The sequence below is a fragment of the Bos javanicus genome, chromosome 2 (assembly GCF_032452875.1).
Source record: "Bos javanicus breed banteng chromosome 2, ARS-OSU_banteng_1.0, whole genome shotgun sequence".
NCBI lineage: Eukaryota > Metazoa > Chordata > Mammalia > Artiodactyla > Bovidae > Bos > Bos javanicus.
In genome coordinates this window covers 121,529,360-121,546,343 of record NC_083869.1, presented here as the reverse complement: position 1 = coordinate 121,546,343, position 16,984 = coordinate 121,529,360, and the positions used below count along the sequence as shown (strand labels likewise).

Genomic DNA, 16,984 nt, shown 5'->3' with positions numbered 1-16,984 from the left:
ACAAAACTAGAATGTAGGGCATTCATTAAGACAACTAGTCTTTTCAGAGTCAGTATCACAAGTAAGCAAAAGGGTTGGGGGAAAGGAGGACAGGAACATTATAGATTAAAAGTGTCCAAATGTTGAAATAATGATGATGTAATTTTTAAAAAGTACCAAAATTTTGCCATCAACTTTGTAGGCATTCACTGTAGTTATCTGCTAAGTAGACCAGCAAGAAGACAGGCAAAATTTAAGCCAGTCTGTGTTTTCTTATGGCATCATTGGTAAGAAACGGGACCATGTAAGTTTTAGAACATCTTTAAAAAATGATTGTATTTATTAGTCTCTTTATCTATCACTTATGTTATCTTCCCACCCTTCCAATCCCAGCATCATGGTGGGTTTATACACTTTGGAGGAGTTTGTATTTCATTAATTCCAATGGTACAGGTGTTCACAAAGGGTCAGATGTACTTTAGATTTTATGGTTGATTGGATTTGTGGTTTAGGGAGAGAACTCACTGCAAAAGAAAAACCTATATTATGAAGTTGAGTTTCTAAAAGTCATATGGTGGGTTGAGGGGGAAAATCTTTCATGCAGATGTCTTTAGTACTAGTTCTTATGCACCTATTAGAGAATTGATTGCCAGTAACTTTGTTTTTTTTTTTTAAACAAGATAAAAATTTAATGGAAATGAGTCATTGGTCAGTAACTCTTAAAGTGAGTAAATAGATCAAGATGGATAGAACCTAGTCTAAGGTCAGGAGCCAAATCGAATCGAATTATGTGTCTTTTCAGAGAATTGAAACAAAGCAGTTCTTCAAGACTGGATGCAAAGAGAAGCCTATGAAATTAGAGTCTAGGTCCCAGTCCCAGCTTCACAGTTTAATAGCTAAATAGTCCTGTGCAAATCATAGCACCTCTGAACCTGGTCTCCTAGCTGTTAAGTGTATGTGCTCCAGTTGACTAATATTTCTCATTGGTTGTGGTAGAGTTCAATTAGATGTTGTAAATGGAAACATTTTTTGAAAAGAGAGGTATGATGCTGGGGTTTATTTGATTGTTTGATTGTCTGCAAATGAAGGGCTGTTTAACAGCTAATTTCACCCCAGCTCTTATTGAAATTAAATTTTGTTTGGTACAAAATTGAATGTCCCCCAAGAAATAATTTTTTTTTAACCCAAAATTGAATGTGAGTACAGTCCCTGCTGTCCTGTTATAACCGTCCTGTTAAAAATCATTAACTCCTTGGGAATTCCCTGGCAATCCAGTGGTTAGGATTTGGCGCTCTGACTGCCGTGGCTGAGGGTTCAGTTCCTGGCTGAGGAACTAAGATCCTGCAAGCTGTGCAGCACAGCCAGTGCATATTTGATAGAGAATTCATAGTGAGAAGTAAATGAGGCACCTAAGCTGAGAAAGCCGTTTGAGTCTGGGAGGAGTCAGGTCTCTTACATTCTTGAAAGAACAGGCACTAAGTTTAGCTCATTCTCTATGCCTGAGACAGTACAGTGATATCTTATCAGAAACTTGCCCTCTGCAAAGAGAAGTGCTCACTCAGTTTAACACCAGGACAAGAGAAGTCACTTTATTTATTTAGGCCATACCTAGAGACTTGTGGGATGGGGGAGCCTGGTGGGCTGCCGTCTATGGGGTCGCACAGAGTCGGACACAACTGAAGCGACTTAGCAGCAGTAGCAACAGCAGAGACTTGTGGGATCTTAGTTCCCTGACCAGGAATTGAACCTGCCCTCTTGGCAGTGAAAGCATGGAATCCTAACCACTGGACCACCAGGAAATGCCCCCAAGAAATAATTTTTTTCCAACCCTAAGAAATAATTTTAAAAGGCTGAATGATTGCTTCATAGTGTTAAATACAGACCATGAGCGTAAGACATAGATTGGGAAAATCCTAGACCCAGTGGCTGCCCAGGATGTGAGTGTAGCAGTGTCATTCCCGTTCCATACACAGGACTGTTGGCTATATGTATTATGTCTTTTTCTGAGAAAATATGCATAATTTTAAAATTTTATGAATCTTAAAAATTTTAAACATACCATTGATTAAATGGAGTACTGCAATAATCTGGCTACTCCCTTAGTGTGTGACCTTAGACTCAGGTTATTTCTGTATCAATGAGGCCTGTATTAATTTGCTAAGACTAAATAACAAAACAGACTGGATGGCTTAAACAACAAAAATTTATCCTCTCATAGTTCTAGAGGCTAGAAGTCCAAGATCAAGATGTTAGCAGGATTGGCTAACCCTGAGACCTCTCTTCCTGGTTTCCAAATAGCTGTTTTCATGTTCACATGGTGTTCTCCTGCTATGTACATCTGTATCTTAATCTTCTCTTATAAAGGCACTGGTCATATTGAATTAGGGCCTTACTCCAGTATCCTCATTTTTTAAAAAGCTATCTCCAAGTACAGTCACATTTTGAGGTATTAGGATAGACTTCAAAATATGAATTGGTGGAGGATGAGGCCATAACAGAGTCCACACTTATTTTGTATTATTCTTGCTAGTTCCTTGGTTCTAAGAGCTTAGGAAACGCATGGCAACAGTAGCAGTTATTTCCTAGAAACAAGAGGTGCAAGCAATTTCAGGGACCTATTCAGAGAGTTCTTCAACTAAGAAAACTCAAAGTCTGCCTAAGACAGTCAGATGTTTGAAAAGGTATGTTTGTATTGTGGATTTCTTGGTCCAGGCTTAGCAAGTAAGGGAGTGCTTGATGAAAAAGCCCCTTTGCCTGCTAGTCCCTGAATGAGAGTCCCAGCATTCCTTTGGTTGCTGCTTCCAGATGTGCTTCTGCAAATGTTCCTCCTTCCAATCTAACCTCCCCTGTTTGGCTTCTCCAATGAAGTCATAAGCAAATATTTGTGATAGTTTCTTGTCACCATGGTGACTAAAGCACAGCCTAGTTCTCCTTCCAGCTTCACTGTCAGCTCTGCTTGAAGGAAGAGACAGCCCTCTGGGGGTTGTCTGGGAGAGCCCAGGCTCAGAGTTATGAAAAACCATATGTCAGGTATTGGGGAACAGCAGTCCATAGTGGTGCCTTTAGGAATTTGTCCTGTGCCTATTAGTCTCCAGGCATAGGGGTGATCAGGGACCCCAAAAGGAGGCCACTGCATTCCCCTAGAACTTTTTTTTTTAACAGTAAATCGACCTGGGCTTTGCTAAGTGGGTGTAGAAACTTGTACATCATACAACCTCTACTGCTGCCGTGGTTTGCCTAGCTGCTCTCCAGAATGAACAGAGGCACCTTTTCTGAAGCTTCATTTCCTTAGTATCTCTAACTCAACTGCTTCCATTTTTATTTCTCTTTCATGCAGATTCTCTTAATAGACTACTTCCCCCCTCACATTTATGTACTTTCTTACTGCACTTGAATCCTCAAGGTGGTCTCCTGCTTGAAAAACCAGCCCTAATCTTACCTTTGGGAGATTTCTTTTTAAGCTCTCATTATGATCACCCCAAAACACTCCCCAAAAAAGGTGATATTAGAGTTAATTGTCCCTTTCTGTGTGCCTCTAAAATTTATTTTTCATCACTTTTGTAATACTTAGTAACTGTTTCAGACTAGAAATTTAAAGGATAAGAAATGACTATAAAGGGTAGACCAAGTTAATAAGGCTTCCTCTGCTCATATTTCTACATAATCAGCTTCACTTTTATCAGTTTTTTAAATAGTGATGTTGTTTTTAAAATGTCAATATTGAGTAAGATATGATAAAGTCACTGAGGCCACAGGAGGAAACACAAATGAGGCTTGGCAGGAGGAAGTTTATTATGGGTCCGCCGGCTGTGGGAGGTGGGTTACCACTTGCCACACAGGGTCACAGAGGAAAACACCAGGGTGGTCAGGGGGCAGAAGGGGCACGAGCAAGCAAAAGGTTTAGGCCAGATCCTTTATTGCAGTTTCAGAGGGAAAGTGAAGGCAGGGTCAAATAAGCAGTTTAGTATTGGCTAATTTGAATAAATCTGGAGGGCTTTGGGCTATAAGGGTAGTCTCTAGTTACCCACTACTTTTGGGGCCCTAGGATGAAGCAGAGGAATATTGCCTCCTGGGTATACAGGCAAGATAAAGGAAATGTGACTCTGGGTTGGTTCCTTTACAAAGGCATGCTCTTAGACATGTTGTTATCTGTAGGAATTAGCTAGCCATGGGAGTGTAGATCTCTCCTGGGTTTGTAGGTTCCCAAATGGCAAAACATCAGGAACTCAGAAAATAAGAAAATATAATCGGCCCTGTGATGAATGAATACAAGTAGACAAATACAAAATCTTACACACACACAAAAAAAAGCAATTAAGATTCTATATTAATTTAATTGGAGGACATATGCTGCTATTTATAAATTTTGTGGTAAAATATGACACCAGAGGACTTCCCTGGTGGCTCAGACGGTAAAGCGTCTGTCTACAATGCGGGAGACCTGGGTTCCATCCCTGGGTTGGGAAGATTCCCTGGAGAAGGAAATGGCAATCCACTCCAGTACTATTGCCTGGAAAATCCCATGGACAGAGGAGCCTGGTAGGCTACAGTCCGTGGGGTCACAAAGAGTTGGACATGACTGAGCAACTTCACTTCACCCTTCATGACACAATTCACCACTTTAATCATTATTAAGCAGCATCAGTTGCATCTACAATGTTGCGCAACCATCACCACTATCCATTTCCAAGCTTTTCATCACTACAGACAGAAACTTTGTTCCATTAAGCAATAATTTCTCATTTCTCCCTTCCACCTGTACCTGATAATCTCTAATCTACTTTGTTAATCTCTAATCTACTTCAAAATCTAAATCAAATCCCTTATGATTATACAGTGGAAGTGAGAAATAGATTTAAGGGCCTAGATCTGATAGATAGAGTTCCTGATGAACTAGGGAATGAGGTTCGTGACATTGTTCAGGAGACAGGGATCAAGACCATCCCCATGGAAAAGAAATGCAAAAAAGCAAAATGGCTGTCTGGGGAGGCCTTACAAATAGCTGTGAAAAAAAGAGAAGCGAAAAGCAAAGGAGAAAAGGAAAGATAGACCCATTTGAATGCAGAGTTCCAAAGAATAGCAAGAAGAGATAAGAAAGCCTTCCTCAGTGATCAGTGCAAAGAAATAGAGGAAAACAACAGAATGGGAAAGACTAGAGATCTCTTCAAGAAAATCAGAGATACCAAGGGAACATTTCATGCAAAGATGGGCTCGATAAAGGACAGAAATGGTATGGACCTAACAGAAGCAAAAGATATTAAGAAGAGATGGCAAGAATACACAGAAGAACTGTACAAAAAAGATCTTCACGACCCAGATAATCATGATGGTGTGATCACTCACCTAGAGCCAGACATCCTGGAATGTGAAGTCAAGTGGACCTTAGAAAGCATCACTATGAACAAAGCTAGTGGAAGTGATGGAATTCCAGTGGAGCTATTTCAAATCCTGAAAGATGATGCTGTGAAAGTGCTGCACTCAATATGCCAGCAAATTTGGAAAACTCAGCAGTGGCCACAGGACTGGAAAAGGGCAGTTTTCATTTCAATCCCAAAGAAAGGCAATGCCAAAGAATGCTCAACCTACCCCACAATTGCACTCATCTCACACGCTAATAAAGTAATGCTCAAAATTCTCCAAGCCAGGCTTCAGCAATATGTGAACCGTGAACTTCCTGATGTTCAAGCTGGTTTTAGAAAAGGCAGAGGAACCAGAGATCAAATTGCCAACATCTGCTGGATCATGGAAAAAGCAAGAGAGTTCCAGAAAAACATCTATTTCTGCTTTATTGACTATGCCAAAGCCTTTGACTGTGTGGATCACAATAAACTGTGGAAAATTCTTCAAGAGATGGGAATACCAGACCACCTGATCTGCCTCTTGAGAAATTTGTATGGAGATCAGGAAGCAACAGTTAGAACTGGACATGGAACAACAGACTGGTTCCAAATAGGAAAAGGAGTACATCAAGGCTGTATATTGTCACCCTGCTTATTTAATTTATATGCAGAGTACATCATGAGAAACGCTGGGCTGGAAGAAGCACAAGCTGGAATCAAGATTGCCAGGAGAAATATCAATAACCTCAGATAGGCAGATGACACCACCCTTATGGCAGAAAGTGAAGAGGAACTAAAAAGCCTCTTGATGAAAGTGAAAGTGAAAAAAAATTTTTTTTAAAGAAAGTGAAAGTGGAGAGTGAAAAGGTTGGCTTAAAGCTCAACATTCAGAAAACGAAGATCATGGCATCCGGTCCCATCACTTCATGGGAAGTAGATGGGGAAACAGTGGAAACAGTGTCAGACTTTATTTTTTTGGGCTCCAAAATCACTGCAGATGGTGACTGCAGGTTATTGATATTTCTGTCGGCAATCTTGATTCCAGTTTGTGCTTTATCCATCCTGGCATTTTGCATGATGTACTCTGCAGATGGTGACTGCAGCCATGAAATTAAAAGACGCTTACTGCTTGGAAGAAAAGTTATGACCAACCCAGATAGCATATTGAAAAGCAGAGACATTACTTTGCCAACAAAAGTCCATCTAGTCAAGGAATTGGTTTTTCCAGTGGTCATGTATGGCTGTGAGTGTTGGACTGTGAACAAAGCTGAGTGCCGAAGAATTGATGCTTTTGAACTGTGGTGTTGGAGAAGACTCTTGAGAGTCCTTTGGACTGCAAGGAGATCCAACCAGTCCATTCTGAAGGAGATCAGCCCTGGGATTTCTTTGGAAGGAATGATGCTAAAGCTGAAACTCTGGGAGGGATTAGGGGCAGGAGGAGAAGGGGACGGCAGAGGATGAGATGGCTGGATGGCACCACTGACTCGATGGACGTGAGTCTGGGTGAACTCCAGGAGTTGGTGATGGACAGGGAGGCCTGGCGTGCTGTGATTCGTGGGGTCGAAAAGAGTCGGACACGACTGAGCGCCTGAACTGAACTGAACTGAACTTAATCTACTTTTTGTCTCGATAAGTTTCCAGGTACCTCATGTAAGTGAAATCATGTAATCTTTATCCTTTTCTTTATCCTTTATCCTGGCTTGTTTTACTTAACATACTATCTTTAGGGTTCTTCAGTGTTGTTGTTGTTCAGTTGCTAAATTGTGTCCGACTCTTTGCAACCTCATGGACTACAGCACGCCAAGCTTCTCTGTACTTCACTATCTCCCAGAGTTTGCTCAGATTCATATCCATTGAGTCCGTAATGCTATCTAACCATCTCATCCACTGCTGCTGTCTTCTCCTTTTGCCTTCAATCTTTCCCAGCATCAGAGTCTTTTCCAGTGAATCGGCTCTTCTCATCAGGTGGCCAAAGTATTGGAGCATCAGTCCTTCCAATGAATATTCAGGGTTGATTTATTTTAGGAGTGACTGCTTTGATCTCCTTGCAGTCCAGGGGTCTTTCAATAGTCTTCTCTCACACCACAATTTGAAGGCATTAGTTCTTTGGCACTCAGCCTTCTTTATGGCCCAACTCTCACATCCATATATGACTACTGGAAAAAACCATAGCTTTGACTGGATGGACCTTTGTTGGCAAAATGATGTCTTTGGTTTTTTACACACTGTCTAGGTTTGTCATAGCTTTCCTTCTAAGGAGCAAGCATATTTTAATTTTATAGCTGCAGTCACCATCCAAAATGATTTTGGAGCCCAAGAATGTAGCATGTGTCAAATCTTCATTCCTTTTTATGGATGAATAATATCCCATCGTATGTATATGCCACGTTTTGTTTATCAATTCATTTTTAATGTCTTTTTAAAAATATTTTTATTTATTATTTTCTTTTTGGCTGCACCATGTTAGTTGAATATGCATGGGATCATGTGGGATCTCCTTCCCTGACCAGGGATCAAACCCAGGTCCCCTGCATTGAAAGCATCAAGTCTTAGCCATTAGACCACCAGGAAGTCCCATTTGCCTATTTTTTACTTTTTATCCTTTTTTTTTTTTTTAATTTTTCATTTATTTTTGGCTGCTCTGGGTCTTCATTGCTACACAGGGGCTTTCTCTAGTTGCAGAGAGAGGGGGCTGCTCTCTTCTTGGTGGTATGGTTTTCTTGTTGCAGTGACCTCTCTTGTGGAGTGCGGTTAGAGGGCTTCAGTAGTTATGATAGGTGGGCTCAGTAGTTGTGGAGCATGGGTTTAGTTGCCCCATGACATGTGGTATCTTCCCGGACCAGGAATTGAACCAGTGTCTCCTGAATTGGGAGGCAGATTCCTAACCACTGGGCCAGCAGGGAAGCCCCCATTTGCCTATTTTTAAATTGAGTTGTCTTTGCTGTTGAGTTGTAGAAATTTTTTATATATTATGAATATTAAAACCCTTATCAGATAGATTTGAAAGTTATTTCTCCTGTAAGTTGTCTTTTTACTTCCTTGTTAATGTCTTTTTTTTTTTTTTTTGCTTGTGCTTTTGATGTCATAGCTAAGAATCCATTGCAAAATCCAAGATCATAAAATTTACCCATGTTCTATTTTAAGAGTTTTATGGTCTTTGTATATTTAGGTTGTTGATCCTTTTTAAGTTTTGTCTTCTATATGGTATAAGCTAAGGATCTGACTCCATTCTTTTGTATATGAACATTTAGTTGTCCCAGCACCAGTTGAAGAGACTATTCTTACTCCATTGAATGGACTTAATACCCTTGTCAAAAATCAATTGGCTGGGGAAATTCCCTGGTGGTCCTGTGGCTAAGATTCCCTGCTCCCAATGCAGGGGGCCTGGGTTTGATTCTGGTCAGGGAACTGGATCCCACATGCCTCAGCTAACACCAGCACAGTCAAATAAGTAAATAAAAATATTTTTAAAAATCAGTTTACTGGCCACGGATGTATGAGTTTATTTGTGGACTCTCAATTCTGTTCTCTTGATTATAGAATTCTCTCTCAATTCTGTTCTTTTGTTTATCCTTACACCAGCATCGCACTGTTTTGATTATTGTAACTTTGTAGTAAATTATGAAATCAGGAAGTGTGAGTCTTTCAACTTATTTAAGAGTCTGTTGTTTGGTTTCCACATATTTATGGATCTTCCAGTTTTCTTTTACTGTTATTTCTAGTTTCTTTCCATGTGGTTAAAGAAGATAATTTGTCTAATATCAATCCTTTAGAATCTACCGAGACTCTGTGCCTTAATACAGTTGATTCTGGAGAATATTCCATGCATTCATACTTGGCAATACTTGCTCTTGCTGGGTGGGACTGTTCTATGTGTCTTTTAGATCTAACTGATTTATAATGTAAAAGTCCTATTTCCTTGTTGATCTTCTGTCTAGGTTCTATTCATTATTGAAAGTGACGATTAAAGTCTCTAAATGTTATTGTAGAACTGTTTTCCCTTTACTTTGACTGTTGTAACAGGTTTTTACTTAAAAATTTTTGTCTGTTATTTAGTATAGCCATCCCAGCTCTCTTTTGCTTACCATTTGCATGAATGTCTTTTTTCACCTGTTTACTTTCAACTTCTTTGTGTTTTCAGATATACAGTAAGTCTCTGCAGACAGCATGTAGTAGTAGATCATGGTTATTGTTTTTTTTAATCTGCTGCCCATCTCTGCCTTTCGACCAAAGAGTTTAATCTATATAAACTCCTCTGTTCATGGAATCTCCAGGCAGGAATACTAGAGTGGGTACATTCCCTTCTCCAGGGGATCTTCCCGACCCAGGGATCAAACCCATATCTCCTGGGTCTCCTGCATTGCAGGCAGATTCTTTACCAGCTGAGCCACCAGGGGCCACTAAGTATAATATAATTACTTGGGAGTTCACTGGCAGTCCAGTGGTTCAGTTCAGTTCAGTTGCTCTGTCATGTCCGACTCTTTGCGACCCCATGGACTGCAGCACGCCAGGCCTCCTTGTCCATCACCAACTCCTAGAGTTTACTCAAACTCATGTCCATTGAGTCAGTGATGCCATCCAACCATCTGATCCTCTGTCGTCCCCTTCTCCCACCTTCAGTCTTTGCCAGCATCCAGGTCTTTTCAGATGAGTCAGTTCTTCGCATCAGGTGGCCAAAGTATTGGAGTTTCAGCTTCAGCATTGGTCCTTCCAATGAATATTCAGGACTGATTTCCTTTAGGATGGAGTGGTTGGATCTCCTTGCAATCCAAGGGACTCTCAAGAATCTTCTCCAACACCCGAGTTCAAAACTATCAATTCTTCAGTGCTCAGCTTTCTTCACAGTCTAACTCTCACTCCATACATGACTACTGGAAAAACCATAACCTTGATTAGATGGACCTTTGTTGGCAAAGTAATGTCTCTGCTTTTTAATAGGCTGTCTAGGTTGGTCATAGCTTTTCTTCCCAGGAGCAAGTGTCTTTTAATTTCATGGCTGCAATCACCATCTGCAGTGATTTTGGAGCCCCAAAAAATAAAGTCTCCCACTGTTTGCACTGTTTCCCCATCTATTTGCCATGAAGTGATGGGACCAGATGCCATGATCTTCGTTTTTGAATGTTGAGCTTTAAGCCGACTTTTTCACTCTCCTCTTTCACTTTCTTCAAGAGACTCTTTAGTTCTTCTTCACTTTCTGACATAAGGGTGGTGTCATCTGCATATCTGAGGTTATTGATATTTCTCCCGGCAATCTTGATTCCAGCTTGTGCTTCTTCCAGCCCAGCGTTTCTCATGATGTACTCTACATATAAGTTAAATAAGCAGGGTGACAATATACAGCCTTGATGTACTCCTTTTCCTATTTGGAACCAGTCTGTTGTTCTATGTCCAGTTCTAACTGTTGATTCCTCACCTGCATACAGATTTCTCAAGAGGCAGATCAGGTGGTCTGGTATTCCCATCTCTTGAAGAATTTTCCACAGTTTGTGGTGATCCACACAGTCAAAGGCTTTGGCATAGTCAATAAAGCAGAAATAGATGTTCTTCTGAGACTCTCTTGCTTTTCCATGATCTAACAGATGTTGGTAATTTGATCTCTGGTTCTTCTGCCTTTTCTGAAACCAGGTTGAACATCAGGAAGTTCATGGTTCACATATTGCTGAAGCCTGGCTTGGAGAATTTTGAGCATTACTTTACTAGTGTGTGAGATGAGTGCAATTGTGTGGTAGTTTGAGCATTCTTTGGCATTGCCTTTCTTTGGGTTGGAATGAAAACTGACCTTTTCCAGTCCTGTGGCCACTGCTGAGTTTTCCAAATTTGCTGGCATATTGAGTGCAGCACTTTCACAGCATCATCTCTCAGGATTTGAAATAGCTCCACTGGAATTGCATCACCTCTGCTAGCTTTGTTTGTAGTGATGCTTTCCAACGCCCACTTGACTTCACATTCCAGGATGTCTGGCTCTAGGTGAGTGATCACACCATCGTGATTATCTGGGTCGTGAAGATCTTTTTTGTATAGTTCTTTTGTGTATTCTTGCCATCTCTTCTTAATATCTTCTGCTTCTGTTAGGTCCATACCATTTTTGTCCTTTATTGAGCCCATCTTTGCATGAAATATTCCCTTGGTATCTCTAATTTTCTTGAGGAGATCTCTAGTCTTTCCCTTTCTATTGTTTTCCTTTATTTCTTTCCACTGATCACTGAGGAAGGCTTTCTTATCTCTCCTTGCTGTTCTTTGGAACTCTGCATTCAAATGGGTATATCTTTCCTTTTCTCCTTTGCTTTTCACTTCTCTTCTTTTCACACCTATTTGTAAGGCCTCCCCAGACAGCCATTTTGCTTTTTTGCATTTCTTTTTCTTGGGGATGGTCTTAATCCCTGTCTCCTGTACAATGTCACAAACCTCCATCCATAGTTCATCAGGCACTCTGTCTATCAGATCTAGTCCCTTAAATCTATTTCTCACTTCCACTGTATAATCATAAGGGATTTGATTTAGGTCATACCTGAATGGTCTAATGGGTTTTCCCTACTTTCTTCAATTTAAGTCTGAATTTGGTAATAAGTCCCATGGTTAAGACCCTGCATTTCCACTATTGGGGGCCCACATTTGATTCCTGGTCAGGGAACTAAGATCCTGCAAGCCACTTGGCATTACCCAAAAAGAAAGTATAATGTAATTATTGATAAGAAAAGACTTCTGCCATTTTGTTCTTTTTTCTTTCTTTCTTATACCTTTTTGTCCCTCTCTTCCTCTATTACTGCCTTTTGTGTTTAATTTGTTTATTGTAGTGAATTGTTTTCATTCACTTCTCATTTCCTTTGTGTATATTTTTATTTTGTGTGTGTATGTATGTATATATATATATAGAGAGAGAGAGAGAGATTGTGGGCTTTACATTTAACATCCCAAATTTATCACAGTGTAGTTTGAATTGATACCAACTTAACTTCAATAGCATACAGAGCAAAGTTTTGTTCATTATTTTATGCATTTGTCTTCTTTTTAATAATTTCCATGTTTTTAGTGAGTCTTCCTTGCCGCGCAGGCTTTCTCTGTGGCGAGCAGGGGCCTCTCTTGCTGAGGAGCACAGGCTCTGGGCACACAATAGTTGCAGCTCTCGGACTCAGTAGTTGTGATGCACAGGTTTAGTTGCTCCACAGCATGTGGAATCCTCCTGGACCAGGGATCAAACCCACGTCCTCTGTATTGGCAGGGGGATCCCCATCTATTCTACCACCAGAGAAGTCCTACGTTTTCTTTTAAATCATATACAAAATAAAAAGTGGCATTACAAACCAAAAATCCTAGAAAACTGGCTTTTATATTTCCCCATGTAGTTACCTTCGCTGGCTTCAAGTTACTGTGTAATGTCCTTTCATTCAACTTGAAGGACTCCCTTCAGCATTTCTTATAGAGCAGGTCTGGTGGTAACAGATTCCCTCAGCTTTTGCCTGAGAGTATCTTGGTTTCTCCTTTGTTTTTGAAGTGCGGTTTTGTCAGATACAGAATTCTTTGAACGTTTTTCTTTAGCGCTTTCAATATCTATACATTTAAAGATCTCAGTGCCTTTTTGATGAAAAACTGGCTTGTATGTGATGAGTCACTTCTTCCTTGCTGCTTTCAAGATTTTCCTTTTATATTTGGCTCTCAATAGTTTGATTATGTTTCTAGATGTAGACCTGAATTTTCCTCCTTGAAATTGAGTATCTTTCTGTGTACATTGATGTCTTTTTTTTTTTTTTTTGCCATTATTTCTATAAAATTCTTTTCCCCTTTATCTCCCATTTCTTTGACTCCCATAATGCATATTTTGTGATTTGATTGTTGGAGTTTCATGGATCCCTAGGCTCTCTATTCACTTTTCTCTATTCACCTTTCTGCTCAGACTGCATAATTTCAATTTTCCTATCTTCAAGCGTGCTACTTCTGTCTGTTGCCTGCTCAAATGTGCTGTTGAACCCTTCTAGTGAATTCTTCATTTCAGCTATTATATTTTTCAACTCCAGAATTTCTTTTTGGTTCCTTTTCTATTTGTTGAATTACCTTTTGGCATCATTTTCTCTCTACTTGAAGAACTTTAGACTTTCTTTAGTGCAGGTCTTAGAGCTTCCCTGATAACTAAGTGGGTAAAGAATCCACCTGCAGTGGAGGAGATAAAAGAGAAGTGGGTTTGATCCCTGGGTCAGGAAGATCCCCTGGAGGAGGAAATGGCAACCCACTCCAGTTTTCCTGCCTGAAAAATCTCATGGACAGAGGAGCCTGGTGGGCTACAGTCCATGGGGTGGCAAAGAATCATACAGGTCATATGTGACTGAGCACAGTGGCTACAACGCAGGTCTGCTAGAGACAGTCTCAGCTTTTGCTTGTCTGAAAAAGTCTAAAGTACAATTAATGATGTTATTTCATTATCCTTTTAAATTTTATTTTTTGCTGAAGTATAGTTAATTTTCAGTGTTTTAGATTCAAGTGTACAGAGGAATAATTCAGTTATATGTATGTGTGTGTGTGTGTGTGTGTGTGTGTGTATTCTTTCTCAGATTTTTTTTTTTTTTTTTTTTTTGGCTGCACCATGTAGCATGTGGGATCTTAGCTCCCCAGTCAGAAACTGAACCCATGTCCCCTGCAGGGGAAGTACAGAGTCCCAAACACTGGACCACCAGGGAAGTCCCTCAGATTCTTTTCCATTATAGGTTACATTATAGGTTTTACAGGATATTGAGTGGAGTTCCCTGTGTTACACGGTAGTTCCTTGTTGTTTACATACCTTATATATGGTAGTGTATATGTGTTAATCCCAGACTCCTAATTCTTCTCTCCCTCACCTTGTGCTGGTATTATTTGGAATTTTTGTAGCTTCAGACATGACTAAGCAACTGAGCATGCACATCCTTGTGAATTATAGGACCTTCTCTCATATTATCCTTCTTTGGTATTGTTATCAAAAGAATGTCCTTTTTCCAGAAGGAAGTATGTGTAAGAGTGAAACAACTTATTTAAAAAATTGGTAAAACTCGAGAATTCCCTGGTGGTCCAGTGGTTAGGACTCTGAGCTCTCATTGCCAAGGGCCTGGATTTGATTCTTGGTCAGGGAACTTAAATCCTAGAAGCTGCATATTGCAGCCAAAGGAAAAAAAAAAAAACTTTTTAAAATCTCATTTGTAAAACCATTTAGACCTGGCATTTTTCTTTGTGGAAATATTCTTTAGTGCTGATTCGGTATATTTAATGGTAATAAGGCTAGGTTAGATATTCTGAGTCACTTTTAGCAAGTTATACTATTCTAGAAATTTGTCTTTTCAAGCAAGTTAGCTAGCATAAAGTTGTTCATATTCCCTTTTTTTATCTTTTCAGTTACCTGTAGTTATGTTCTTTTTTCATTTCTAAAATGTGTGCCCTCTTTTGTTCCTGAGAGATCTAACCAGAGATTTGACTATTTTCAGTCTTTTGAAAGATCCGGGTTTCACCCTTGATTCTCTCTACTGTATGATTTCTCTCTCCTTTCTACTTTTTTTCCCCTAACCTGTGTACCGAAGTCATTAATGTTCAGACTTTATATTAACTTCCTAAGGCTTATATCCAATTAATTAAATTTCAGACAAATGAAACACTGGCATGTAAAGGGCAAGCCTTAAAACTCTCAGAAGACATCACAGGGTATCTTTCTGACCTTGGGAGCATTAAAGGATTTATTAAACAAGACACACAGAAAGAGCTAGGTATTAAAGCAAAACTTCCATTATAGTTAAGAACTTGTTAAAGAACTCCATAAAGTGAAAATTGAAAAAAAGTGAAAAGAGACTAGAAGATATTTGTAATACAAATAATCAACAAATAGTTAATAACTAGAATATCTTAAGAACTATAAATCAATAAGAAAAGGACAAGTAATTCAATGGAAAAATATTTGACATACCATAAACAGACATTTTTCACAGAAAGGGAAACATGGCTAATTAAAATAAAATCTAATAACCCTATTAGTAATGCAAATCTTTATCCTAATGAAGTACATTATATTCAGTAGATTGGCAAAAGTGACCGTTCTGAGTAATAGGATGAGTATCAATGAGAGCTCTTGTATTGCTAAGCTAATATGAATTGGCATCACTTTGGAAGGCAACATGGTACGTAGCTGATGAAGTAAGACTTGATGGTAACACGTGAAACTGTTAAAACTCCTATAAGAAGACACAGGAAAAAAAGACCTTAGTCTTGGCAATAATTTTTTTTGGAGGGGGGAGGGTGATAAAACACCAAAGCACAAGCAGCAAAAGCAGAGATAAACAAGTAGGACCCATAAACTAGAAAGCTTAAAGTAGAAAACTTAAAAGCTTCTGCACAGCACCCCTCCCCCCCCAAAAATAAAAAGGTCAGCATTTGATGGCTGTTTCTCTCACTGCTTGGAGCCTTAAGTAGTGGGATTTTAGCCTATCATATGTCTAAGCTGACTTACCTTCACTCAGGGCATCATGGGAATTGGGTGACTGTCTGTCAGTGCCTTCTGATTTTTGCAGAGTCAAACAATTAAAAAGAGAGAAATGATCAACAAAATGAAAAGGCAACCTGTGGAAAAAATATTTCCTAACTATATATCTGACAAGGGATTAATATCCAAAATATATAAGGGACTCGGTGATGCCATACATCCATCTCCAAATCAACCACCACCGAACCAATGGACATGAGTTTGAGCAAACTCCAGGAAATAGTGAAGGACAGGGAAGTCTGGTGTGCTGCAGTCCATGGAGTCACAAAGAGTCAGACACGACTGAGAAACGCCACAGCAACAACAATATAAGGGGCTCATACAACTCAGTAGCAAACAAACACAAATATTGCAAGTGAAATTGGGCAAAGGATCTGAATACACACTTTTCCAAAGCAAACATATAAATGGCCAACAGGTTCATGAAAAAGATGCTTAACATCACTAATCACTGGGGAAATGCAAATGATGATGTGTTTATACAATGAAATAATATAACATAGGAAAAATTAATGAAATAAGGCTTCATGCAAAAACATGGGTAAATCTTAGAAATCCAATGGAGGGGGGATAATTCTCAGTAGACTGAACATAGTATGATGCAGTATTTAGGGGCGTACATATATGTGACTCATAAAAATGAAAGCAAAGATAATGACAATTCATAATAGCAGTTTTCTTTTGGCTGGAGTTGGGATGGAGGAGCCCGGGACAGGGGGAGACCTTACTACTAGATTCAGGTATATTAATCTAGTTCTTGGATTTAGTGGTGAGTTGACAGGTGCTCATTGTATTATTTTGTTTGGTAACTTAACATGTTTCATCTTTTTTGTATGTAGCAAATGTTACAGAATAAAATTTTAAATTTCTTTTAAAAAATAGAGGAGTGGCCATATGAGTTACTTAAAAATATATATATGCATGGTATTCCACTGAATTGGGTACACTGTATTTCACCTTGTAGGTTAAATATATTTGCATTTATTCAGCAAGTCATGTAACTTTTCTCTCGTCATGGAAGTGATCGTGGCTTGTCAACATTTACCATATGCCTAGTGCTGTTCTAAGTAGTTGTTATTGTTCAATCACTAAGTTGTGTCCAAATCTTTTGTGTGGCCCCATGGACTGTAGACCACTAGGTTCCTCTGTCTGTGGGATTTCCCATGCAAGAATA

The 16,984-nt window shown here is 39.4% G+C and overlaps 1 protein-coding gene and 1 non-coding gene across 4 annotated transcripts in view; both read left to right on the top strand.

The window, feature by feature from the left end:
• KPNA6 (karyopherin subunit alpha 6) overlaps positions 1-16,984 on the top strand; it is a 59,377-nt gene that overhangs the window by 22,511 nt on the left and 19,882 nt on the right. The window contains exon 1 of one of the 3 annotated variants that reach the window (XM_061389284.1): positions 2,895-3,009. The exons of 1 other annotated variant lie outside the window; for it this stretch is intronic. In XM_061389284.1, the coding sequence (XP_061245268.1) occupies positions 2,991-3,009 (19 nt within the window). In that variant the 5' untranslated portion in view covers positions 2,895-2,990. Of the gene's footprint in view, positions 1-2,894; positions 3,010-16,984 lie in introns of those variants that run through there. One more of the 3 variants, XM_061389304.1, reaches the window with a different exon arrangement.
• On the top strand, positions 15,703-15,850 carry LOC133236294 (small nucleolar RNA SNORA79). The gene has a single exon (XR_009732830.1). It is a non-coding gene; the product is annotated as a small nucleolar RNA SNORA79 (small nucleolar RNA).